Raw genomic sequence first — 26,146 nt, 5'->3', positions numbered from 1 at the left:
GTTGTCATGGCAACAGTTGAATAAACAAACTAGACAACGGGCTGCAGACACTCAGGCTCCATCAAAATCTGGTAATATTACTGTACCTTTTGAGTCTGCGTGGTTCCTCATCTTCTCACAGCGTCTCTGCCGGCTTCCTCACCCTTTGTTTGTCAACAAATGCACGTGGTGTCAGAGGGGGAGGCGTGACCGTTTTTATGACACTGCAGTTGCACTCAGAGACCTCCTGATGGCGCCAAAGCGCATCAAAACTGACAACATTCAATGCTCTAAATCTCACGCATTGGGAGTGAGAGACACACATTTCAACCTGTTCACACGCTCACACGCTCACACGCCACACCTTGTATTTCTCACGCATAAATTACCAGGATAACGCCCACAAAATTGCGCCGCTATTTTTTTAACAGTGAAACAGATATGAATCAAGTGGGTTTCCCATAGAGATCAGAAGGAGCTTGCCACGCACCAGTTAATAAAAAAAAATATATATATATATAGCTACCCCAACAACCAATCAATAAATAGCATTGCTGTATCCGGGTAAGATTTAGATATTCCCGCTACAACAACGCTACATTCTGGTTACAAAGAAGACGCTCGCACTTTGATTCAGACGCTCGCTGAAGTACAGACTGATCGACGTGGGAGAGGACCGTTATATTTACAGTCTATGGAGAAGAGGACCATATGGTATTAATACAGTAAGTCATCTCATCATTTGATTTCTGTATGTTGGGGAATATTGTGTCCAGTCAGCTGGTAATCAGTAATATTAGCTAACAGTTTGACCAGAGTGTGTGAACTAGACAGCCAGTTGAATTCTTGCTAATTTCAGCAGCTATTCTGACACCTGTTTTTTAGTCCTAGATCAGGACCCGTATTCACAAAGCTTTTCTCTTACCTCTGTAACCGAGCTTTCTGGGTTCGTTGGACCGGATACACTTAATAAGAAAACAATAAACGGCACATAGGCGGGGAGCTTCTTTATCCACGGCTTCCACTTTATTACACACACACCTGTGTACCAGTGTAACAGGATAACAACAATAACAACTGCTTTATGGCAGCTACAGTAACTCTCTCGGGACACCTCACTCTAAAAGCGAGTGAGATATACAGTACATATAACAAACACAACAATCTGTCACAATCTGTGACATACGTCCCCCCCTAAACTTGAAACGTCCCCGTTTCACATAAAACATTGGCACAGGCACCCATGAGACAACAGGAAACCTCTCAATACAGTCCCCTAGCAGAATTTAACCTGAGCATGAAAAAACCCCCTCTGTATCACAGTTGTCACCCAAATGTACTTGAACAGCAAAAATACATGAAAAAAAAAAGATCCCAGAAAGAGGGAAACAAACACCAAGCATCAAACTCGGAACCTCACAAAATCCTGAAGACGTGAAGGTGGTCGCAGGACACGCCCCCTGCGTTCAGGCCCTGAAAACTCCCCATACAGACTGATGTCCACACCCCCAGCCAATTGTTGCTCAACCATTTGTGGCGACAACGGGAGTGGCGAAACCCCCAAAAGAGGAGATACTTTAAGGGTAGGAGGGGAACAGTCCCTGTAGGCACTGGTAAAGTATAATGTTTCAGCCTGTCATGGTGAACCACCTGAGTCCTCTCCAGAGAGTCCAGAGGGTTGCTGATGCGGTAAGTCAGTGCAGCCTCACCTCCAGACGCCAACGCCTCCATGACCCGGTATGGGCCCTTCCAATGTGGTGCCAGCTTCGTGAACTTCTCAGTGGGATTATTCAACCACACCATCTCGCCCGCCTCATAGGCACGGTGGCAAACATCAGCGTCATAATACAGTTTTTTTCTCTCATGAGCCTCTGCAGCATTGAGCCTGGCGACTGAGAAAGCAGCCTTCAGTCCATCCACCATGGATGACACATACCATGGCAGAGATCCAGCCCCCCGAGAGTCTGAAACAACACCAGGCACAAGCACATCAGCAGGGACACGCGCCTCCCAACCATGCATACCACGTATGCAAAAGCGACCTGTTTTACATAACTGTCCCATTTGCCCCCACGAGAGAGCAACATCTTAGCATGCTGGTCAATCAGAGCACAAATTATGGCGTTCCACCATTCCGTCCGACTTCGGATTGTATGCCATGGTGCATGTTTTCTTGATCCCCAACATCTGACAGAGACCCTGAATCACGTCCGCCTCAAACTGGCGGCCTTGGTTGGTGTGCAGGACCTCAGGGACTCCATGCACCAAAACATAATCCTTAAAAAGACAGTGAGCAACCGTGTGAGCAGTCTGGTTTGGAAGGGCGTACACATTAACAAATTTAGTAAAATAATCCTCCACAACCAGCACGTACCTATTCCCCCGAGATGTCACAGGCAGTTCCAGAATATCTGCTGCCACCCGTTGCAGAGGGCAGTCAACCAGAGATCCCCCCATGGGATGTCTTGACATGAACCTGCAGTTCGGAGTTAGTGCAGCAGAGAGAATAAGCAGTCTGTAGGTCAGATTATGTTCCTGGTGAGACCGGAGAGCAGTCCACTGAGCCCACAACGTGGTCTGTTGTCGCCCCAACAGAGCCAGGGGAAACGGGCCTGCGAGAAAGAGCGTCCGCATTTTTATGGCTAGGGCCGTTCTTGTGCATAATGGTCCAGTTGAAAGGGTCCAACTCCAGCACCCAGCGACCCCTCCGTCCTGTGGGGTTATTATCAATGGCCATGTGCCTGAGCCCCAGCAATGGGCGATGATCAGTCACAATTGTAAAGGCAGACAGTCCCACATAATGTCTAAACTCATGCACAGCCCACACCACGGCCCACAGCTCCCACAGCTTCAAAGGTGGACCAGCGCTTCTGTGCATGCGTGAGAGCCTGGCTGGCATAGACAATGACCCTTTCCAAGCCGTCCACATCCTGTGCCAACACCGCCCCCAACAGAGTCCTTAGATGCATCCGTATAGACTTTGAACGGGAGTGCAAAGCTGGGCAATGTGACCACTGGAGAAGAATTTTTCCCAGCGAAGCGGTTAAGTGGGGCTGCAAATTGTGAAAAATTCTTCACAAATTGCCTGTAATATAAACAGAGACCCACAAAAGCTCTAACCTCAGAAGGAGAGCGGCTTTAACACCACGTGATCCCTGGCAAAGTGGCACTTGCCAGGATTTAGCTTCAGGCCCGCGGACTTTATCCTGGTCAAGACCTCCTCCAGGTTGGCGAGGTGGTCCCTGAATGTGCGACTGTATATCAATATATCATCCAGATACACTATGCAGATGTGCCATGGCAGACCTCTGAGGATCAGCTCCATCATGCGCTGGAAGGTGGCTGGTGAATTAGTCGGACCCATCGGCATGGCCCTCCATTGGTACAAGCCACGGCCAGTTGTGAAGGCGGTCTTTTCACGGTCCTCAACCACCTCCACCTGCCAGTAGCCGTTAGAGAAGTCGAGGGTGCTGAACCAGGAAGAGCCGGAGAGGGCATCAAGGCTGTCATCAACATCACTCAGTTACAGGGGGGAACAAGTGGTGTCACGTCAGTCTCCTGAACTGGGTAGAATTCACCCAAGTGAAGACCCTGTTTAAGCTCAAAAGCTCTACCAGTGGGCTTGAGGACACGAGCCACAGTCACACCATCTTTCACCCTGGTCACTGTGTGAGCTACCACCAGTCCAGTCATCTCAGGAATGTTGGGCTCCAAATAGCCGTCAAGGCCTGCAGTGGGAACGCTGGCCCCCGTGGGGTAACGGACGTTGCCTGGCACCAAGGCTTCGCTCAAGCGGGGAATGGTCACCACATCAGCTCGGGACACATTACAGCAGCCAGGTACAAGCGTATCCAGCATTTGTTCATTTACTGCACGAGAGTCAATGTAATTCTTCCTCAGGGGCGTGCTCCGCAGGGCAGGGACAGACATGCGAATGCTCTCACTGATCAATGACACAGTGGCCCCAGGGTCCACCAGCACAGCCACTTCAGTTCCTTCAACCACCCCCCTTACATAAGAAGTGGGGCGGTCTAAAGTTTGACTGGCATCCCCACTCACCACAGGTGCAGCTGCAGCGTCCCCTTGAAGGTGAGCGGAACAATTGCTCTCGTCTATCATTTTTCCCAGCTCTCAGTCTTTGATTTTCATCACAAATCTCTTTCATTTCCATCCTCATGAAGCACATCTCATCTGTCAATTTATTTACAGCTCGCTGCAGATTATCCGTCACTGACACAGACTGCACAGTTGAAGTTCCTACAGGTAGCTGGGTGACCAGATAGGTACTCACACATTCTCTCTGGCATTTTCCCAACACTTCGCAATGGTCAAAGCTTCCTCCAAATCCGTAGCACCCTGCTCAAGACACTTGGCTTTCAGCACCGGATCCAGGCCAGCAAGGAAGCGACGAAACTTCTCCTCTCTCCGTGCAACGGCCCCATAATCCGGGAACGCCTCCGCGACGAGCCGGCTCACATCAGCTGCATACAACTCCAAGGTCTCCCCGGGAGCTCATGCTCGAGCAGATAAGTTAGCTCTGAAGCGGTCCATATACTGTCTCTGCCCAAAAGCTATCCCCAATCTCTCTTTAACAGCAGCATAGTCCGACTTAACTGCTTCAGGAAGGCTGTCCCACAGCAGAAACGCCGATTTGCACAGTCGGGTGGGGAGGATGGCCACCAGCTCATCATTATAGTCGCTGCCGCAGCCCAGGGCCGCTCTGACCGCCACCTCCAACTGTCTCACCCAGCCAAGGAAACTCTGGTTTCCATCGTCGGCAAAAGGAGTAGGCAGGTCAACACAAACATCTCTGCCGGGCGAACTGCCGGTAATTCTCCACGTGCCGGGTTTCAAAGGGTCGTCATAACCGCACCACATGTCCGTTACTTAGTAACGTTACGCTGCTCAACAGGTTAGCGGGCTAGCTATACTGAGGAAGCTAAGCTAATGAACGGCAGCGTGAACGTAGACGGCACGGCAAAACAAAGATTAACCGGTAACCGACAGAAAGAACCACCGCTGCCACCAATGTAACAGAGCTTTCTGGGTTCGTCGGACCGGATACACTTAATGAGAAAACAATAAACGGCACATAGGCGGAGAGCTTCTTTATCTACGGCTTCCACTTTATTACACACAAACCTGTGTACCGCAAACAGGATAACAACAACAACAACTGCTTTACAGCAGCTACGATAACTCTCTAGGGACACTTCTACATGCATTCGTACGCTGACACTTTGCATGAAAGTATTTTCATTTAATTATCGAATAGGCTATGCCTTTTCACATATAGGCTATCTAATTGTTGTTGCTGACGTGGGCTATTGAAACAGAAGCACAATTATTCCCTTGCAATTTGGATGTTTTTTTTAAGTCACTCATGTGCCTAAAGATTCTTTGTGAATACGGGCCCTGGCCTAGTCATATTTTGAAATAGGCTGGACCATTTTTGTGCAGATACAGAAAATGAAATGTCAAATGCAAAGTCAATTTTAGTCAGTCGGCCACTTTTAATCATAATATTTCATTATATTTTATATCCTGGCCATGCATAGTATTAATAATAACTTTGTCTGTTTCAAAGATGTCAGGGAAGAGGCAAATGAGCATTCTTTCATGCTTCGCTCTGAAGGGTCAGCTCCCTAAAAAGGCAGCCAGGTCAGAGGAGGAGACTGTGGAGAAGGCAATAGTGGAGGCAGTAGATGAGGCAGTGGAGGAGACTGTGGAGGAGGCAGTGGAAGAAATGAAGGAGGAGGCAGTGGAGGAGACAGCTAGGGTGTCAGTAGGGGAAGAGTCAGTGAAAGAGATGGTGGAGGACAACATAGAGTAGACAGTGGAGAAGCCACTGGAAAAAGGGAAAAAGAGAGGAGTATGTGGAGCGGCCACCTATAGGTGTTCCTTGAATGGTCAACCCAATGGCCATTCTTCACAATCGGAACTACCAGCTCCTACTACTGGTGCTCTATCTGCAGGCAAGAGAACTCCTGTGCCCATCAAGGCATGAGGGACGTAGGCAGGCATGTAGAAGGCAAGGGACATCGAACCAAAGAAACGGCTCTAAACTCAACTGCTGAGGGAAAATGGTTGTAATAAATCTTTGATTTCATGTTTTGCAGATATCCGGATTTGATCCAGAGGATCTGACTGTGGATGTTGGGTACTGGTTTAAGGGCAGCACCAACCGTAAAGGTTACCTGGCAGGTTTGTGATTCAACCAGCTCTAGTGTTATACAACAAAATGCAGACATTTTCTATTTGTTTGCTATTGATGTTATATATATTTTACAGAATTTTGTGACTTCCATGGGAGCGAGTACATGGAAATGCTGCTGCACATTTCAGTGCGATGGTTAAGCCTGGTGGATGCATTTTCCAACCCCCTGACAGAAGTCTATCTCCTCTTCTTTCAAGCAACGCTGCCAATGTTCTCCACACTGAACCTTCTACTCCAGAGAGAAAAGTCCTCCATCTTCCTGCTCCATGGAGAGGTAAAATGGAAAGGTTGGGCTATCCTGCTGCCCAGTATGTCTGCCTATTTTTTCATTGGCTGATATGTCCTTTTTCGAGTAATACATGGAAATCTTTTATGAACTACAATTTTGCAGATGACGAAGTTCATCTTGAAACTGTGTGCAAGGTTCATGAAGCCGATAGCACTACAGGGCCGACAAGTCCATGACATCCTCTACAATGACACTAAACCAACTGCCAGGTAATGCTTTCAAGTCTCATAAGGAGATAAACCTGTATGCTCATTGTCCAAAAATACACTTTTTTTGTGAAGATTGTTGTTATGAGTTGAGTGAGATCTCTGATGTGATGGAAAGGGCATAAAATGTACATGTAGTCTATGGGTAAAACCCATAGATATTGTTTGAACTACTTTTACTTTTACTTTTTACTTTCTTTTCTCTCTCTGATAGGAGAAAAGCTGAATGTTGGCTTCACCACCAGAGCTACCCTCAACAGGCTCCTTGAGGCTGGAGACATCACACCTCAGGAGGTGCAGCTATTGCAGCAGGCAGCACTGGCGTTTCTGATCAAACACCTACAATAAACAACACTAACCATAATCACACACACACCGCACACACACACACACACACACACACACACACACACACACACACACACACACACACACACACACACACACAGTCACACTTGAGAGCCCTGCAACATATTGAGGCTTTAACTTTTAATTCTTAAGAAATGAAGAAATGAAAGTCACATAACATCCTGCTGATAAGGAAAGTGTCACGCCTCTATCACAGACATTTAAAGCTGCTGCTACTGCATCATCACATCATCCACACTAGAGAGCTAAACCTGGAGTGACTGTAACCAGAGAGCAACATCAAGAGGAAACATCTGCTCGACTAAGTCATCTTCAGAAAACGACTGAGAGGAAGAAACAGTAGAAAGATGAGGTGAGTATCTGACTTGCATACGAATGTTTACATGTTTTTAATTTATTAATTCCAAACCCTTTCCTTTTAGTCTTTTTCTTCCCCTTTAGCTTCATTATTTTAGTGTTTCATACGTTTACTTTTCTCACTTTGTTGCTTTTGTGACATTTTGTTTGTCTGGGGTAAAATAATAATAATACATTTTATTTATAAGTTTCAATTTCAAGACACTGTACATTTGTTAAAAAGACAGAAGGATCAGAACAGTAAGGACAGACTAACAGACATTACAACATTACACACAAATCATAAATAAAACAACATGAAGGTGCAGCGACAGATAAACAGATCACACATCACAATCATAGATTAAAAGCTTATTTGGAGAGGTGAGTTTTGATTAGTGATTTGAATGTAGAAGGGTCAGTGCAGTGTTGAATGTGTGTAGGGAGTGAGTTTCCAGAGGGAGGGGGCAGCTATGGAGAAGGTTCTGTCCCCCCAGGTTCGTTGCTTGGTTCTAAGTGGGGGAGACAGGAGGTCGGCTTTTAAAGAATGGAGGCTGCGTGCAGGAGTGTGAGGGTGAACTGTGAGATAGGAGGGGACCTGGTGGTTAAGGGCTTTATGTGTAAGGAGCAGGATTTTGAATTGGATACGGTACGAGACAGGTACCCAGTGGAGATATGTAGGACAGGGGTGAGGGGTTCACTGGATCGGGTGTGGGTGAGACGGGGTGCAGCACAGTTCTGGATGTATTGGAGTTTATTAAGGACTTTGGATGATCATTTTTAGAAACAGAAGGGTATCAAGTGTATCACATTAAGCTAATATTAATAAAAACAAGTTAAAGATGGATTTTGATAAACTGTTGTCTGTCGGTGAGGTAGGATTTTAACCAGGAAAGAGCAGTGCCAGTGAAGTTGAGTGAGTGTTCTAAGCTGGATAGAAGAATACTGTGGCTGATGGTGTCAGGGGCTGCAGTGAAGAGGTGCATTGTGTAATGGAAAATGTATTTTGCTGATGTGTTAAAATAAAACTGTGACAGTTGCTGAAATATCGCTGTTCAGATTGCACCAAGCCCATATCCTGTTAATCCTCTGAGGCCTTTGCGTAAACCTCTGCACAGGAAGTACATGTTAAGAACAAACAACCCCACTGGTTCAATAGAAATCAGGACGTTGTGTAAAATGAAAAGATAAAGCACGAGAGGGAAGGATCGGTATCGGCAGGCGATGGTGTACTACTATAATACCTCGTCAGGTGAAAGTTTCTCTAAATTTTGAAGCAGAGGTCTCCAGTGAGTGTAAAACCTATCAGAGCACCCTCTAAGAGTGAATTTAATTTTCTCTAACTTAAGGAGAAATAAGACATCGTGCAGCCATGCTTTGAAGGAGGGGGGTTGTGAAGATTTCCATGAGAGAAGGATCTTCCTGCGGGCAATCAAAGAGGCAAAAGCAATAACATTGTCCTGAGTGGTCGAGGTGACAAGATTGTCAGGAGACCTCCCGAAAATAGCTATATGCAGGGATGGATTGATGTTTAGACCTAAAATGTCGGAGATGGGCTTAAAGAAGGATTGCCAATAATTAACTAATTTAGAACAGGACCAAAACATGTGAGTCAGGTTGCAAGGAGCCTGGGAGCATCTACCACAAGTTTCATCGATTGTATCTGGAAATATTCTGGAGAGTTTATATTTGCTGTAATGAAGTCTGTGGAGCACTTTAAACTGGATGAGAGACAGCCTAGCACAGCTAGAAGATGAGATGATGAGATGAGATTCAACTTTATTGTCATTACACATATACAAGTATAGAGTAACGAAATGAGGTTTGGCATCTCACCAGAAGTGCAACAAGCAGAAAGTGCAAGAATCTGTGTTATGTACAGTAATTACAAAATTTACAGAAAAAGTGAATTATTGGGTATATATGGCTGGATTAATGGGATGCTATGAATATAAATAAATACTATAAATATAAGGATATTTTTAGGATTATAATATACAGATTAAGGTGCAGTGAGCATGCTATACTAGATTACAGATAATATACAGAATATGGACATATTGTACAGGTCGATAACTTATTGAGGTGATATGAACATACTATATAATAATACAGGTGGATGAGAGATGTGTGTGTATGACCAGGAGGAGTGGTGGGGGGACGATGGGTGTGAGGTGATGTGCAGGGGAAAGGGGGCGGAGTTCGGAAGGTGAGATAAAGTTCAGAGTTTGGGGGGCAGAGTTCAGTAGAGAGACAGCTCTGGGGAAAAAGCTGTTCTTCAGTTCAGTTCAGATCTTTATTGTCCCTGGAAGGGAAATTTGATTTGCAACAGTGGACACAAAAACACGACAGATAAACAGACATAAGTTGAGCAACACAACGTGATGAAATACAACCAAGAAATATAAAATATAAAAACTCACTGTTCGTTGAGAAGTTTCACTCAAATGGTATAAATAAATACATGTGCTTGCTCTGCTTGAAAGTGCAGTCAAGGATTTAAAGAAGATTAAGAGCATTAATTGCAAGAGGAACATATGAAAATTTAGATCTGTTTGCCTTAGCCCTGGGCAGCCTGTACCTCCGACCTGAGGGGAGAAGAACAAATTCCTCTAAGAGAGGATGGTCAGAGCTGGACAAGATAGACTTTGCTTTTCTAACAACTTATCTGTTCCAGATTTCTGACAATGAAAGCTGCTGAGCTTTGCTGATTATTTTACTGGCTGTATTGACAATATTGGAAAGACGATTTTTGTTCTGAACAGAAAGGTTACCATACCATGAGATAAAACAAAAGGTTAAAATTGACTCTATAAAAGAGCGGTAGAATAAAACCATCAGTGTCTTGTCCACATTAAAAGTGTTCATTCTGCGCAGAAAGTAGAGTCTCTGAAAGCCCTTTTTGCAGATTGCATCTGTGTTCTTGTCAATCACAGTGCCCAGGTACTTGTAACACTCAACATTCTCCACAGGTGTACCTTTGATCATAGGCGGGAAGGTTGAGTGGGAGATTTTCCGAAAATCAATGACCATCTCTTTTGTTTTTTTGACATTGATCTTTAAGAAGTGGCGGTCGCACCACTCCACAAAGTCCTTCACAACAGGCCCGTGATCGACGTCTCCATCCTGGAGCAGACTGATTAGAACAGTATCGTCTGCAAACTTCAGGAGATGCCTGTTGTCATAGGTGCTCCTACAGTCATTTGTATATAAAATATACAATAAAGGGGACAGGACACACCCCTGTGGTGAGCCTGTGGATGACAGCCACTTCTCGGATAGGGCACCATTTGCCCTGACTGCCTGAGGCCTGCAAGTTAAAAAGTTCAAGATCCATTTCACCAACCCAGCATCAAGGTTAAAATGGGACAGCAGTTTCTTTTCTAAAATGTGGGGTTGGATTGTATTAAAAGCTGAGGAGAAATCTACAAATAAAAGCCTTGCATGTGTTTTTATACCCTCGAGATGTTTATATGAATAGTTAAATAGAGTAATAGTGGCATCAGCCACACCTCTGTTTGACTGATATGCAAAGTGCATCGGGTCAAGCAGGCCCTGAACATGATTGGTCAGAACTCTTTTGACCAATTGTTCAAAAGTCTACATTACTACTGAAGTCAGAGCCACATCCCTCAGGTCATTTAGCTCTTTGGGAGATTTGTTCTTAGCCACAGGTACAACAATAGAATCCTTCCACAGCTTGGGGACCTTGTGCACAGTAAATGACAAGTTGAAAAGATCTGTAAAAACATCACATAACTGATCTGCACATACTTTAAGAAATTTGCCAGTGATCATATCTGGTCCGGGACGAGCAGTGAGCTATAAATCAGGTTGTTTCTGGTCGATTATACACTGACGACATTAGAAAACAGACGAATAAAGACAGACCACTACTGCTAGTCGCAACTCGCGCAGCGCCATAGACTAAATGATCAGTCTGCTGGTTCTGGTCCGGAGGCTTCTGAAGCGCCTACCGGAGGGCAGGAGGGTAAACAGTCTGTGGGCAGGGTGGGAGGAGTCTTTAAGGATGCTGTGAGGTCGCCGCGGACAGCGTTTTTTTTGGACGTCCTCAATGACAGGAAGTGGACACCTTGTGATACGCTGGGCGGTTTTTACCACCCGCTGTAGCGCCTTACGGTCTGTGACAGAGCAGTTTCCGTACCAGACTGTGACACTGCTGGTCAGGATGCTCTCGATCACACAGCGGTAGAAGTTCATCGGTACAGCTGAAGACTGGTGGTGTCTCTTCAGTGTCCTCAGGAAAAAGAGGCGTTGAAGAGCCTTCTTAACCAGACTGGAGGTGTTAGTGTTAGATGAATTAACAGACCCAAGAGATTTTTCCAGAAATCCTCAGAAAGGTTGGTTTGTAATTCGATTTCCCAATCAGCCTTGATCTTATTTACCGCAGACTCGTTAGTTGTGAACAGGAGGTCATAAAGGTAGGAAACCTGACCTTTGGGCAAGACTCTTGCCTTGAGTGCCAGATCAATGCCACTGGAGTTTGGAACTTGAGGGAATGCCGGTGAGTGGGTCCTAGCAACATCACGGAGCTGAAAATATAAAAAAAAAAGTCGGAGCTATTTAAATTGAATGCAGAACGTAATTGTTCGAAACTGGCAAAAACATCATTAATGTATAAGTCACCCAGACAGCGCAGGCCATTCCTCTCCAAAGATGTAAATCGTGGGTCAATCCTAGCTGGTATAAAAAGGTGATTATTACGTATGGGCGTTGCTTTAGGGAGGGAAAGCCACCCAAAGTGTCGTCTAATTTGTGACCATACAATGTTTAGAATTTTAACTGCAGTACTCATTTAAATACTAGGTGTCTGAGTTACATATTGCTCCTTTAAAACATCTTATTTTCTTCATGGGAGATGAACAGTAAACATCCAAACATAGCACACTTCAAAGCAAAAAACTAGCTGCTGATGTGTTTAAATGTTTGTTTTTGTATTCTCCATCAGTGCTGCTCAGAGTCAAACCACACTGGAGTCCCTGCAGTGCCATTTCACCTGGGACCTGGACCGCAGCAGGCCGAAACTTTTACGTCTCACAGACAAGATGGAGGACTTCAGCACAGAGGAGGGAAATAGATGGCTGGGCCACATTTACAACCTGTGGGGGTTCATTCAGTATAAGATGGGGTTAAATGAAGAGGCTAACAGTTTGTTCCATAAAGCTGCAGAGACCCTCAACAAGCTGAGAGATGCAGATGAGGGTGCTTGGTTAGTGGTGAACTACGGGAACCTGGCCTGGCTGCACCACCACCTGGGAGATCAAGCAGAGAGTCAGGCTTACCTGTCAAAGGTTGATGCCCTGATGGAAAAATACCCATCTCCATCACAGGACGACCTCCATCCAGAGATCTGCGCTGAAAAGGCCTGGACCCTGACGTTCTTCGGAGAGGATAAGAAGCTGGTTGTTGATTACTACGAGAAAGCTGCCAGGATGCAGCCGGACATGGTGGATTGGAACACCAGCTATGTCATATGGTTAAAGAACGCCCAAAACTTCAGTGACCCAAGGCTGGACCCTGACCTCTTGGAGAAAATGAGACAAGCCAAGGAACGGGATCCAGAGAACTTGTACCTCGCTGCGCTCTACCTTGACCAACGTGCTGATGAAGGAGAAAACATTCGAGATGAAGTCCGTGAGTTGGCTGGAAATGTGAGCACTCTGTGCTGCAGTGGCAGTGGCATGTGGGCCTTACTAAACCTTTACATAAAATACATATCAGTTGATGAGGCCGTTGATTTGGCAGAGAAAGTTCTGAAAGAACATCCAGATGTGTGTTATCTGAAGAAATTAGTTGCGCTCTGCTACAGATGGAGGATCATTTATAAAAGCAGTAGTTCCCCAGAACAAAGCATGATGGACAGAGCAATCACTCTCCACGAGGAGCTGCTCTCTCTTTACCCTCACTCTTCACTCAGAAACGAAACAGACCTCGCAACTATCTATGCAAAGTCACATCACAGCAAGGCCAAAGCTGAGCAGATATTTCAGAAACTGCTCAAAAATGAACCTGCAGAACCTGAAGACAAACAGATGCTATACAACAAATATGCAAATCATTTATACTTTAATCTAAATGACTCCCACAGATCGACACAGTATCACATGAAGGCAGCAGCAATACCAGAAATATCCTTCAGCCGTGAGAACAGCATCAGAATCCTGGAGGAGACTAAAGACAGAGGCATAATGTGCAGAGAAATAGAGGAGTTTCTCAGAAATCTGCAAGAGCCAAGGAAGTCCAGATGGGGAGGCAAATTTAGGGGGGACAATTTTGTCCAAGCAAAAAAAAAAAATAATAATTCTACAAAGGCGTTTTGCTTTCACACGTGGTAATAAAGAGCAACAGAATCCTGGAGAAGAATGAAAAACAGGAGGGGGCCAATTCTGCCAGGGCGTCCAAAAAATAAGGATAAAAACTAACTAAAAACAAATGTCTTGCCATACAAAACTATTTGAAATAAATTAAAGGAAGGTTTACTTTTATTATTTTCTCTTTTAAGTCTCACATTTAACAATAGGTTAAAAAAAACTCAAGTTAAAATTAGGATTTTATTTTAGAATTAAGTCTTGCTTTTCATTTAAGGCCAAAAAAACACTTGTTGCTGCCACTTTTATGTCAGTGCTAAACTATGGCGATGCTCTTTACGTGCACGCATCCTGGCAAAGCCTACATGCGTTGGATACTGTCTACCATGGGGCACTGAGGTTTATCACCAATCTAAAAGCCCTTACTCACCACTGCTCCTTGTATGCTCGGGTTGGTTGGACTGCCTTGTCTGCACGTAGACTAAATCACTGGCATTTTTATTTATAAGGGTATTCTCGATCTGCTTCCATCCTACCTACAGAGCTACATATAAAGTAATGGAAGTTACCATCTTCACCTTCTTACCATCCCTAAAGCCCGTACGGAATTAGGAAAAAGGGCGTTCAAGTATGCTGCTCCCTCTTCTTGGAATCGGTTGCAAGATACTCTAAGTCTTCGGGAGCTGGTTTCCTTGAATGTTTTTAAAGGTGGTCTTAATGATCTGGAGGCAGAAATATCTAACTGTAGATTTTTTAGCTAACTCGTATTGTCCTTTTTGATCGCTTTGTTGCTCATGACTTATGACAGATTCTGGTGAACTGGTTCTTTTTGTGATTCCTGTATTTATGTCCATTGTTGTTAAGTGTTTTATGTCTGAAACCCTGTAATTGTGCTGCTGCCTGTCTTGGCCAGGATGCTCTTGTAAAAGAGATTTTTAATCTCAATGAGACTTTTTCCTGGTTAAAAAAAATATATATATATATTTTCTTAATTATTTTTATTTTTGGGCTTTTATGCGTTTATTTAGAGATAGGACAGTAAATAGAGTTAGAAACAGGGGAGAGAGAGAGAGCGAGAGAGTTGGGAATGTCTTACTAATTCAGGACGGAGTTCCCTTCATGACATCACAAAGGGCAGTAGCCCCTCCCCCAGGTGGGTGACACTCCCACAGCTAGGTGTTTGTTCTGCCCTCTGAGTCTGCCTTCTTACCGTAAACAATAGGACATGGAGCGAGAAAGACCAAGTACACCCAAGCCCTTCCAGAGACAGGGCGTGGTCAGACACAGCTCATTTACATATTTAAAGGTACAGACACAGAAACAGCCTGTTCTGAGCAGGGCTGAAATAGAGGGGTTTATAGGCATGATCAAATACAGGATCAGAGTGGATTTAGAACAAGAAACTTCACACATGTTTTTGGAAGTTCTGAGAATTTTTTTAACTGGTTGAAGAGGAGGAGACTATGTGACCTTTAAATCTTACACCCTAGCTCCTGGTAGGTGTGACGTCCTTTGTAAAACACGGTCGTCATGGTGAATATTTAATGAAGAAATGTGTGAATTGTGATTATCATGTATTTTGCTTCTGTTGTGTTTTTTCAATGCTGTATTTTCAGATTTTAGAATTAATGGATTTTATATGAATGTGCTTCGCTTCAGAAATTTAAAGTCCTCATTGTTCATGTGAAAATGTATTTTCTGTTACCTGAAAATTATATATTAAGATGCTCCTGTTTGCTCAAGCTGTGTTTAAGCTTTATACCAATAAATGAACAGTGTGCACACCAAGAAATCGTCTTGAAGTTTTTTGTTTCAGTGGTTTCACCTTCTTCAGTTCTAAACTATCGGGAGGACGGAGCTAGAAATTTAAGCCTCGTCAGATCATAAGCGTCTGACAATTATTAGAGTAAGTTATTTGGCAGAAATATTCGAGTTCAATGAACATAAATGAAAGAAATTAGCTCTTTAGACAGATTAACAACTTCACATACACTTTACTGCCTGGGTTTACAACTAGCACAGGCGGCATCTGCTGGTGAACTAAGAGTATTACAAGATGGCGTCCATAAACTGATTCATCATCATGTTGCAGAGTACGGTGAATTTATAATCTGCCGCTCTCCTCTCCGAACACACGCACGCTGGCAAACTGATCATGTATGTGTGAGTATTTTATTCAGCCATTATACATATACAATCATTTTTAAACAATACAGACAGTTCAAACAGAGTCAACAGTCATGTGTTATGTAGCGACTGAAAAGGAAAAGGCAGAAGCAAAAAGCTTGAGATGCTTACATCATCAACATGCAGGAGGAGCGTGAGCAATTAACAGGAAGGCCACCTACTGTCTGAGCCTTTTATACACTTATTGTGTCAGGAAGAATAAGAACATTTCACAGCAGCACATGTTCTGATCATGTGTGTCTTGGCACAGTGAAAGACTAACCATCAATCATGGCATGGATGAACCACTTGTCGCTCCAAACGAGCAACAGCAGAAGAGCAGTTCAAGTTATGTTGGTAGAAAATTTGTGTAATGTAGAACCAAACCCAAACTTTATTTTGTATGCTCATGCTGGAATGCAAAAATAACGTGATTAAAGTTTCAAGTAACCATTAGAAAACCACTCAGTACTGGGTAGATATTGAGTACTTCTTCATCACATGTTGTAGAGTAGTGAATTATTATTTAACGGATAATGAAAGCTGGATAAACCACATAAATCTACCTGTTAACTAATGGTTACCTAGAGCCCTTTTCACATATGCACTCTGGATTATATCTAGTGGTTAGTTTCCCATTCGTCTCCCAGTAAGTATGCAAAATGTGTGTACCTTATTGTAAAATGTTACCCATGTATATTGTGACTTGTTGTATCTCTCCTGTTGATTTTCCATAACACACATTGTCTATATGCTGCATTCCTGTACTGACTCCGTCCCACTCCGGGCTCCGGCTCATCATTGATGGTGAATTGAAGTTTTGGGCTGAATCCTGGAATAAAAGGAAAACCGATGTTGAAAAACAAAAACCTCATACTCTGTCAGTGTAACAGGTTGATATTGACAGCATAAGACTTTCCCCAAAACACTTGTTTTTCATTTTATATCTTCTTTTGAGTTTTACATTATTCTCCTGCCTGTTTATTTTGGAGTCTGTGTGTGTGTGCCCCAACTGCTTGGGGCCCCAGACCAGTAGGGGCCCCTCAGGGCTCACAAATGTAAACCAAAGCAGTGCCCCAAAATGACAGTAGGAAACCTCCCTAAGGGGGCCCCATCTGACAGCACTCACTGTTGTTGCCCTGCTAAGTGTCACATACATTATTGCTTTGAAAACCAAAATTTGTTTCTGAAAGTCAACAAAGTAAAATGAAGAGGAATAATCCCCAAGAGACTCTAGAATTACCACAGTGTGAGTGATGACGTCAGGAATGTGGTCAGAGCCGTTGACAGCTTGGTCGGAGGTAAGTTAATGATGATTCACACTCCGTCGATAAACACATTTTATAGTATTTTTTTAGTTGTTTAGATGTAATCAAACTGTGGTTTTCAGTTACTGATCATATTCGATTCATCCCGTATCAGTTCTGTGGAGTTTTGAATAATATTCATAAAGTTATTCATTAGTCGTGAATGTTAACGGCTAATGTACTGAATGTTAAGCTAGCGTCTCGCGCAATAGGAAACCCCATAGTCACTCCGAGCTGCATCATTACCGGTGACGTCATCATTGTCTTACGTTTAGCAGCTTTACTTTTGTCTCCAAAAAGTTTGTAACCTTACAAACCGATCTATGTAGCCATTTATCCACGACCTATAGTTGTCATGGTAACAGTTGAATAAACAAACTAGACAACGGGCTGCAGACACTCAGGCTCCATCAAAATCTGGTAATATTACTGTACCTTTTGAGTCTGCGTGGTTCCTCATCTTCTCACAGCGTCTCTGCCGGCTTCCTCACCCTTTGTTTGTCAACAAATGCACATGGTGTCAGAGGGGGAGGCGTGACCGTTTTTATGACACTGCAGTTGCACTCAGAGACCTCCTGATGGCGCCAAAGTGCACCAAAACTGACAACATATTGAGACTTTAAGTTTTAATTCTTAAGAAAGGAAAGGAAAGTCACATAACATCCTGCTGATAAGGAAAGTGTCACGCCTCTATCACAGACAATTAAAGCTGCTGCTGCACATCACGTCATCCAGACTAGAGAGCTGAAGCTGGAGCGACTGTAACCAGAGAGCACCATCAAGAGGAAACATCTGCTCGACTAAGTCATCTTCAGAAAACGACTGAGAGGAAGAAACAGTAGAAAGATGAGGTGAGTATCTGACTTGCATACGAATGTTTACATGTTTTTAATTTATTAATTCCAAACCCTTTCCTTTTAGTCTTTTTCTTCCCCTTTAGCTTCATTATTTTAGTGTTTCATAAATTTACTTTTCTCACTTTGTTGCTTTTGTGACTTTTTGTTTGTCTGGGGTAAAATAATAATAATACATTTTATTTATAAGTTTCAATTTCAAGACACTGTACATTTGTTAAAAAGACAGAAGGATCAGAACAGTAAGGACAGACTAACAGACACTGCAACATTACACACAAATCATAAATAAAACAACATAAAGGTGCAGCGACAGATATACAGAACACACATCACAATCATAGATTAAAAGATTATTTGGAGAGGTGAATTTTGATTAGTGATTTGAATGTAGAAGGGTCAGTGCAGTGTTGAATGTGTGTAGGGAGTGAGTTTCCAGAGGGAGGGGGCAGCTATGGAGAAGGCTCTGTCCCCCCGGGTTCGTCGCTTGGTTCCAAGTGGGGGAGACAGGAGGTTGGCTTTTAAAGAATGGAGGCTGCGTGCAGGAGTGTGAGGGTGAACTGTGAGATAGGAGGGGACCTGGTGGTTAAGGGCTTTATGTGTAAGGAGCAGGATTTTGAATCGGATACGGTACGAGACAGGGACCCAGTGGAGATATATAGGACAGGGGTGAGGGGTTCACTGGATCGGGTGTGGGTGAGACGGGGTGCAGCACAGTTCTGGATGTATTGGAGTTTATTAAGGACTTTGGATGATCATTTTTAGAAACAGAAGGGTATCAAGTGTATCACTTTAAGCTAATATTAATAAAAACAAGTTAAAGATGGATTTTGATAAACTGTTGTCTGTCGGTGAGGTAGGATTTTAACCAGGAAAGAGCAGTGCCAGTGAAGTTGAGTGAGTGTTCTATGCTGGATAGAAGCACCGCATTCAAGCAAGGTCAGTTCACCCCTCTGCTCAAAAAACCCACACTAAACCCAGCCCAGGTTGAAAACTACAGACCGGTTTCTCTTCTGCCCTTTCTGTCAAAAATACTTGAGCGCACAGTCTTTAAGCAAGTCTCTGAGTTCCTGTCCAGAAACGATCTTTTTGACCCAAATCAGTCACGCTTTAAGCGGGGCCACTCTACTGAAACTGCACTACTGTCAGTAACAGAATCGTCAGTCCTCAGTTCTATTACTGCTAGACCTGTCTGCTGCCTTTGACACAGTCAACCATCAAATCCTCCTATCCACGCTCTCTGAACTTGGCATCTCAGGATCTGCCCTCTGCTGGTTCGTGTCCTACCTCTCTGGGCGATCCTATAGAGCAGGGGTGTCCAAACTTTTTTTCTTGCAGGCCAAAATTGTCGTGTTAGAAACGCTCGCGGGCCACAGGTTTTTTTCTTACCCTTTTAAATATAGTTGAAAAAATAGTAAGGCTTTGTAGATCAGAATCAAAAGAAACCCTTTCATAAAAGGGAATCAAATATTTTGATTTCTTCGTTCTACTTTATTAGTTTTTTTCTCAGAGCCTGTAACATGGTTCATTTAGCTCAGGTCATTAAATGGTTAAACAACAGTCCGCTTGTTTGCAAAAACTTTGCATATGTTTTTTTTTCATAGTTTACAAAAAAATGTGGAAAATAGTCAAATCTGTAGATTTAAAACAACAACATACATGTTACTGAACATTTTCTGTTTTAGGAATATTGTTCAGCACTTGTTAACATGAAAAATAAGATAACGTGCCAATCTTAATCAATAAAATCTTCTGATTCTTCATTTGAAGTCACGGGTCAAATGGCCCTCGGGCCGCACTTTGGACACCCCTGCTATAGAGTGTCGTGGAAGGGAGAAGTGTCCAAAGCGCACAGCTTATCCACAGGGGTACCTCAAGGGTCAGTGCTTGGTCCCCTTCTCTTCTCCATATACACAAGCTCAATTGGTTCAATAATCCGCTCTCATGGCTTCTCATACCACTGCTATGCTGACGATACCCAGCTCTTCCTGTCATTCCCACCAGACGATGTTACAGTCTCTGCAAGAATCTCATCATGCCTTGCTGATATCTCTAAATGGATGAATGAACAGCACCTTCAACTCAATCTTTCAGAGACTGAGCTCCTTATCATCCCAGCCAGTCCCTCTATGCAACCACAGATCAATATCCAGCTTGGAACAACCAAACTCATGCCCACAAAGTCTGCCCGGAACCTGGGTTTCATGATCGATGACCAGCTAACTTTTAAGGTTCATGTAGCTTCGATTGCCCGGTCATGTCGATTTGCCCTGTACAACATCAGGAAGATCAGACCTTACCTGTCAGAACACGCTACACAGCTCCTGGTACAGGTTCTTGTGATATCACGCATCGATTATTGCAACTCTCTACTGGCAGGTCTTCCTACATGCACTATCAAACCTCTGCAAATGATACAAAATGCAGCAGCACGACTGGTCTTCAACCTTCCCAAAAGAGCACATGTCACTCCGCTGTTCATCTCCTTACACTGGCTCCCAGTTACTGCTCGCATCAAATTTAAAACTCTGCTGCTCGCTTACAAAACAGCCACAAAAACGTCTCCTCCTTACTTTAACTCTCTCATCCAGGTCTACGCTCCCTCCCGCCCACTACGCTCTGCCAATAAAAGGCGTCTGATCCAACCTTCACAACAGGGTCCTAAGTCTCTGACTAGACTCTTCTCCTCTGTCGCCCCCCGGTGGTGGAATAAACTTCCAAACTCCATTTGATCTGCAGAGTCCCTCTGCACCTTTAAGAAAAAGCTAAAGACCCAGCTCTTTCATGAATACCTACTAACTTAATGATGATGGTTTCGATATCATTGATGATGACGGTTGTGACGATTGTTTTTGTTTGATAACGATGACTTATAAGATGGTTTCTATACTGATTAGAGCTCCCAAGAACTGCCGTCAATGTTGTGCTTTGCCTCTGGTCACTTCCTGTCAGCACCTGTGTGTCCAATCAGACTCAAAGCTGATTGTTTGCTCTTACTGACATTGTTCCCTTTTTTCTAGATCCTTGCTTATGTTGTACTTACTCTCTGATGTACGTCGCTTTGGATAAAAGCGTCTGTTAAGTGAATTGTAGAATTTTAGAATTGTAGAATACTGTGGCTGATGGTGTCAGGGGCTGCAGTGAAGAGGTGGATTGTGTAATGGAAAATGGATTTTGCTGATGTGTTAAAATAAAACTGTGACAGTTGCTGAAATATCGCTGTTCAGATTGCACCATGCCCATATCTGAAGGAGGGGGGTTGTGAAGATTTCCATGAGAGAAGGATCTTCCTGCGGGCAATCAAAGAGGCAAAAGCAATAACATTGTCCTGAGTGGTCGAGGTGACAAGGTCGTCAGGAGACCTCCCGAAAATAGCTATATGCAGGGATGGATTGATGTTTAGACCTAAAATGTCGGAGATGGGTTTAAAGAAGGATTGCCAATAATTAACTAATTTATTATTCCTTTTTCCAGAAATCCTTAGAAAGGTTGATTTGTAGTTCGTTTTCCCAATCAGCCTTGATCTTATTTACCGCGGACTCGTTAGTTGTGAACAGGAGGTCATAAAGGTAGGAAACCTGACTTTTGGGCAAGACTCTTGCCTTGAGTGCCAGATCAATGCCACTGGGGTTTGGGACTTGAGGGAATGCCGGTGAGTGGGTCCTAGCAAAATTACGGAGCTGAAAATACCGAAAAAGGTCGGAGCTATTTAAATTGAATGCAGAACGTAATTGTTCGAAACTGGCAAAAACATCATTAACGTATAAGTCACCCAGACAGCGCAGGCCATTCCAATCCTAGCTGGTATAAAAAGATGATTATTACAGATGGGCGTTGCTTTAGGGAGGGAAGGAGAGCAGGAGTCAGCCTCTAATCAGCACCAGCTGCACTGGGGTGAGATAAACCAAAGTATAATTTTGTGAACATTGGCTGCCAAATAGTAGCTGATAAAATTGGGTAGCCCAAGCCCTCCCACTGACCTGCTCCTCTGGAGTAAAGTTTTACCTGTTCTCGCAAATAAAAGAAGAAATAATGTTGTTTATAGATTTAATAAAGGATATATTCCTTATAATTATATCCCCCCCCCCCCCCCCTTTTGATCCCTTTGAACCCTCAGACCAACTTTAAAACTGATAACGGCTCAATGCGAACAACAGTGAGGAGAGCGGACAGCCTTGCCTAGTGCTGCGAAAAAGAGGAAATGGTTCTGAACACTGTGTGTTTGTACACACAGATGCGTAGGGGGAGGAGCAGAGTAGCTTAATCCAGGAGATGAAGCTGGCACTAAAACCGAACTGTTGCAAAGTGAAAAAGAGATAAGCCCACTCCACCCTGTTAAAGGCCTTCTCTGCTTCGAGAGATATTACAGCTTCAGGTTCCGTAGAAGAGGACGGGGTGTGAATGATACCGAGAAGCCTTCTGACATTAGAAAAAGAGTGCCTCCCCTTTATGAATCCTGTCTGATCTTCTGAGATTACTGTGGGCATAATAGACTCCAGGCGACGGGCTAGGACCTTAGCTAGAATTTTAACGTCAACAGAAAGGAGTGAAATTGGGCGATAGGATGCACAGCTTGCTGTGTCCTTGTCTTTCTTGTGAATGAGAGATATAGAAGCTTGCATGAGTGTGGGTGGCAAGGTGGCATGATTGGTTAAACATTTCAAGTAGGAGTGGAGCAAGCAGGTCAGAAAACCGTTTGAAAAACTCTACAGGATACCCGTCTGGGCCCGTTGAATTGCCAATGGGCATTGAGCAAATGGCCTCTTTGATTTCAGGAAGTGTGTCTGACTGTCATTAGGCAAAACTTTCGGTAACATTAATTTATCAAAGGAATTACATAATAGACTTTCATCGTTAGGGGACTTGGAGGTATACAGTTTAGAATAAAATGACCTAATTAAGTCGTTTATCTTATCTGGGTCAGAGGTTAGACAGCCTGACTCGTCTCGTGTCTGGGTGATCTGGTTGGAAGCCAATCTGGCCTTTAGTTGGTGGGCCAGAAGGCGACCCGCCTTGTCAGCATGTTCGTACATAGACCCACGAGAGCGGAGGAGGAGACATTCAGCTTCTGTAGTGAGAAGAAGGTCAAGCTCTGTATGGAGTCCTAGCCTTTCTTTGTACAAGTCAGGTGTTTGGGAAGTCGACAGTAAAACATCAAGGTTAGCTATAGATTTTTCTAATTCCCTCTGATCGTTGGAATAACAATTTATTCTATGATGATTTATCTAATTGTTTCTCTAACTTAGGCAAAACAATGGACACCCAACTCTCCCACAGGGAATCGTACAAAGGGGCAGAGGGGAGGCGGAAAAACGGATACATAATACTAACCAAAGAAGAAGAAAACACAGGAAGAAGGGGCTGCAGACTACAAAATAAGACAAAACAGACAATTGCCAGTTACTTTTGGGTAATTATAAAAACATAAACGGTCATCCACCAGCATATTTGACCCTGTTACTCAGACGGCCCAGTGTGTGCAGGTCAGACCACCACAGCAGTCACAATCTACCCATCTGTCAGACCACCGACAAACAAACAACGTCTTTTAACCGTTTAAAGGTTTACTGAACTCTCCTGATCATAATAATTCATCAAACTGAGTCCCAACGGTTTAAATCCAATAAAAGATTTAATCCAAACACATTAGCTCCACATTAGGAGCAAAGTGTACCAATCCAACCCTAAAGGTTGGAGCGAGACAAATCGCAGTCCGTTGATTGGTTAAAAGAACCGCCACTTTCCGTCTGACAGCAGTAATAAAGGACAAACAGAAAACGTGCCATGTTTAAATATCCTTGGAGGTGCAGACCACTGACCGGACCGCTAGGTGGAAATGAGGTTTTTGACTTGTGAGCCATTCTGTTGTCAGTGTGCAGAATGTGGTTTGACATTATGCTGCTGCAATAAACAAGGCCTTCCCAGAAAAGAGGTTTTCTATTTGGCAGCATATGTTGCTCCAAAACCTTTATGTATGGTTCAGCATTCATGGAGCCTTGACAGATGTGCAGTTTACCCATGCACCCCTATACCATCACAGGTGCTGTTTTTTTTATCTGAGCGCTGATAACAAGCCAGATGGTCCCTCTCCTCTTTAGCCCCGGAGGATGCAGCGTCCATTTTTTCTAAAAAGATTTCAAATTGTGAATTGTCAGAACTCAGGACAGTGTTCCACTTCGACTTAGTCCATTTTAAATGACCTCAGGCCCAAGGAAATCCAGCAATGTTTCTGGATCTGGTTTATATACAGCTTGCTCTCTGTATGGTAGAGTTTCAGCTAACGTTGTGAATCCAGAGATGAGCTGTGTTCACAGACTATGTCTCCTGGAGGTGTTCCTGAGCCCATGCAGTGATGTCCACCAAATAATTTAGTCGGTTTTTTATTTATCTGAGAAGTTTACTTAATTATCTGACTATATAATAGGGTAATAAAAGTGATTGACAGCTCAGGTTTAGAAGAGTAGAGGAGAAATTGCGAGACAAGACATAACAAACAAGAACACAAGAATCAAAAATAGCTGCTGATGTGTTTAAATGTTTGTTTTTTATTCTCCATCAGTGCTGCTCAGAGTCAAACCACACTGGAGTCCCTGCAGTGCCACTTCACCTGGGACCTGGACCGCAGCAGGCCGAAACTTTTACTTCTGAAAGACAAAATGGAGGACTTCAGCACAGAGAAGGGAAATAGATGGCTGGGCCACATTTACAACCTGTGGGGGTTCATTCAGTATAAACTGGGGTTAAATGAAGAGGCTAACAGTTTGTTCCAGAAGGCTGCAGAGACCCTCAACAAGCTGAGAGACGCAGATGAGGGTCCTTGGTTAGTGGTGAACTACGGGAACCTGGCCTGGCTGCACCACCACCTGGGAGATCTAGAGGAGAGTCAGGCTTACCTGTCAAAGGTTGATGCCCTGATGGAAAAATACCCATCTCCATCCCAGGACGACCTCCATCCAGAGATCTGCGCTGAAAAGGCCTGGACCCTGATGTTCTTCGGAGAGGACATGATTCTGGTTGTTGATTACTACGAGAAAGCTGCCAGGATGCAGGCGGACATGGTGGATTGGAACACCAGCTATGTCATATGGTTAAAGAACGCCCAAAACTTCAGTGACCCAATGCTGGACCCTGACCTCTTGGAGAAAATGAGACAAGCCAAGGAACGGGATCCAGAGAACTTGTACCTCGCTGCACTCTACCTTGACCAACGTGCTGATGAAGGAGAAAACATTCGAGATGAAGTCCGTGAGTTGGCTGGAAATGTGAGCACTCTGTGCTGCAGTAGCAGTGGCATGTGGGCCTTACTAAACCTTTACATAAAATACATATCAGTTGATGAGGCCGTTGATTTGGCAGAGGAAGTTCTGAAAGAACATCCAGATGTGCATTATCTGAAGAGATTAGTTGCGTTCTGCTACAGATGGAGGATCGTTTATAAAAGGAGAGATTACCCTGATCCAGAACAAAGCATGATGGACAGAGCAATCGCTCTCCACGAGGAGCTGCTCTCTCTTTACCCTCACTCTTCACTCAAAAAGGAAATTGACCTCGCAATTATCTATGCAATGTCACGTCACAGCAAGGCCAAAGCTGAGCAGATATTTCAGAAACTGCTCGAAAATGAACCTGCAGAACCTTCAGACAAACAGATGCTTTACAACAGATATGCACATCATTTATTCTTTCATCAAAATGACTCCCACAGGTCGATACAGTATCACATGAAGGCAGCAGCAATACCAGAAAAATCTTCCTTCCGTGAGAACAGCATCAGAATCTTGGAGAGGAATAAACAAAGACGCATAATGTGCAGAGAAATTGAAGAGTTTTTCGGAAACCTGCAAGAGCCAAGGCAGTAAAGATAGGGAGGCAAATTTAGGGGGAACAATTTTGTCCAAGCAAAAGAAAACAACAACTAATTTAAAAGAATCCTGGAGAAGAATGAAAAACAGGAGGGGGCCAATTCTGCCAGGGTGTCCAAAAAATAAGGATAAAAACTAACTAAAAACTAATTTCTTGTCATTCAAAACTGTTTGAATTAAATTAAAGGAAGGTTTATTTTTATTATTGTAACAGCCGACCTGCGGGGGTACT

General features: G+C 43.8%; 2 protein-coding genes across 2 annotated transcripts; both read left to right on the top strand.

Moving 5' to 3' along the window:
- The first annotated feature begins 9,522 nt into the window (after positions 1 to 9,522).
- Positions 9,523 to 15,508, top strand: LOC136179470 (interferon-induced protein with tetratricopeptide repeats 1-like). The gene is made up of 2 exons (XM_065956302.1): positions 9,523 to 9,605; positions 12,366 to 15,508. The coding sequence occupies exons 1-2, from the start codon at positions 9,523 to 9,525 to the stop codon at positions 13,750 to 13,752; spliced, it is 1,470 nt and encodes a 489-aa protein (XP_065812374.1). The 3' UTR covers positions 13,753 to 15,508.
- A 2,998-nt stretch (positions 15,509 to 18,506) lies between these two features.
- LOC136179469 (interferon-induced protein with tetratricopeptide repeats 1-like) lies at positions 18,507 to 25,911 on the top strand. The gene is made up of 2 exons (XM_065956301.1): positions 18,507 to 18,565; positions 24,612 to 25,911. Exons 1-2 carry the CDS (start codon positions 18,507 to 18,509, stop codon positions 25,909 to 25,911), a joined length of 1,359 nt encoding a protein of 452 aa, XP_065812373.1.
- Positions 25,912 to 26,146: the final 235 nt, after the last annotated feature.

This window comes from Labrus bergylta, chromosome 6 (genome assembly GCF_963930695.1).
Source record: "Labrus bergylta chromosome 6, fLabBer1.1, whole genome shotgun sequence".
Classification (NCBI taxonomy): Eukaryota; Metazoa; Chordata; class Actinopteri; order Labriformes; family Labridae; genus Labrus; species Labrus bergylta.
This window is presented reverse-complemented; position numbering and strand designations above follow the sequence as displayed.

Bases quoted from the DNA above. Each gene is read 5' to 3' on its own strand.
- LOC136179470 (XM_065956302.1), top strand. From the start codon at position 9,523: ATGTGTGTGTATGACCAGGAGGAGTGGTGGGGGGACGATGGGTGTGAG. The intron at 9,606-12,365 runs GTGAGATAAAGT...ATTCTCCATCAG, and splicing joins AAGGGGGCGGAGTTCGGAAG to TGCTGCTCAGAGTCAAACCA.
- LOC136179469 (XM_065956301.1), top strand. From the start codon at position 18,507: ATGGAGAAGGCTCTGTCCCCCCGGGTTCGTCGCTTGGTTCCAAGTGGG. The intron at 18,566-24,611 runs GTTGGCTTTTAA...ATTCTCCATCAG, and splicing joins CCAAGTGGGGGAGACAGGAG to TGCTGCTCAGAGTCAAACCA.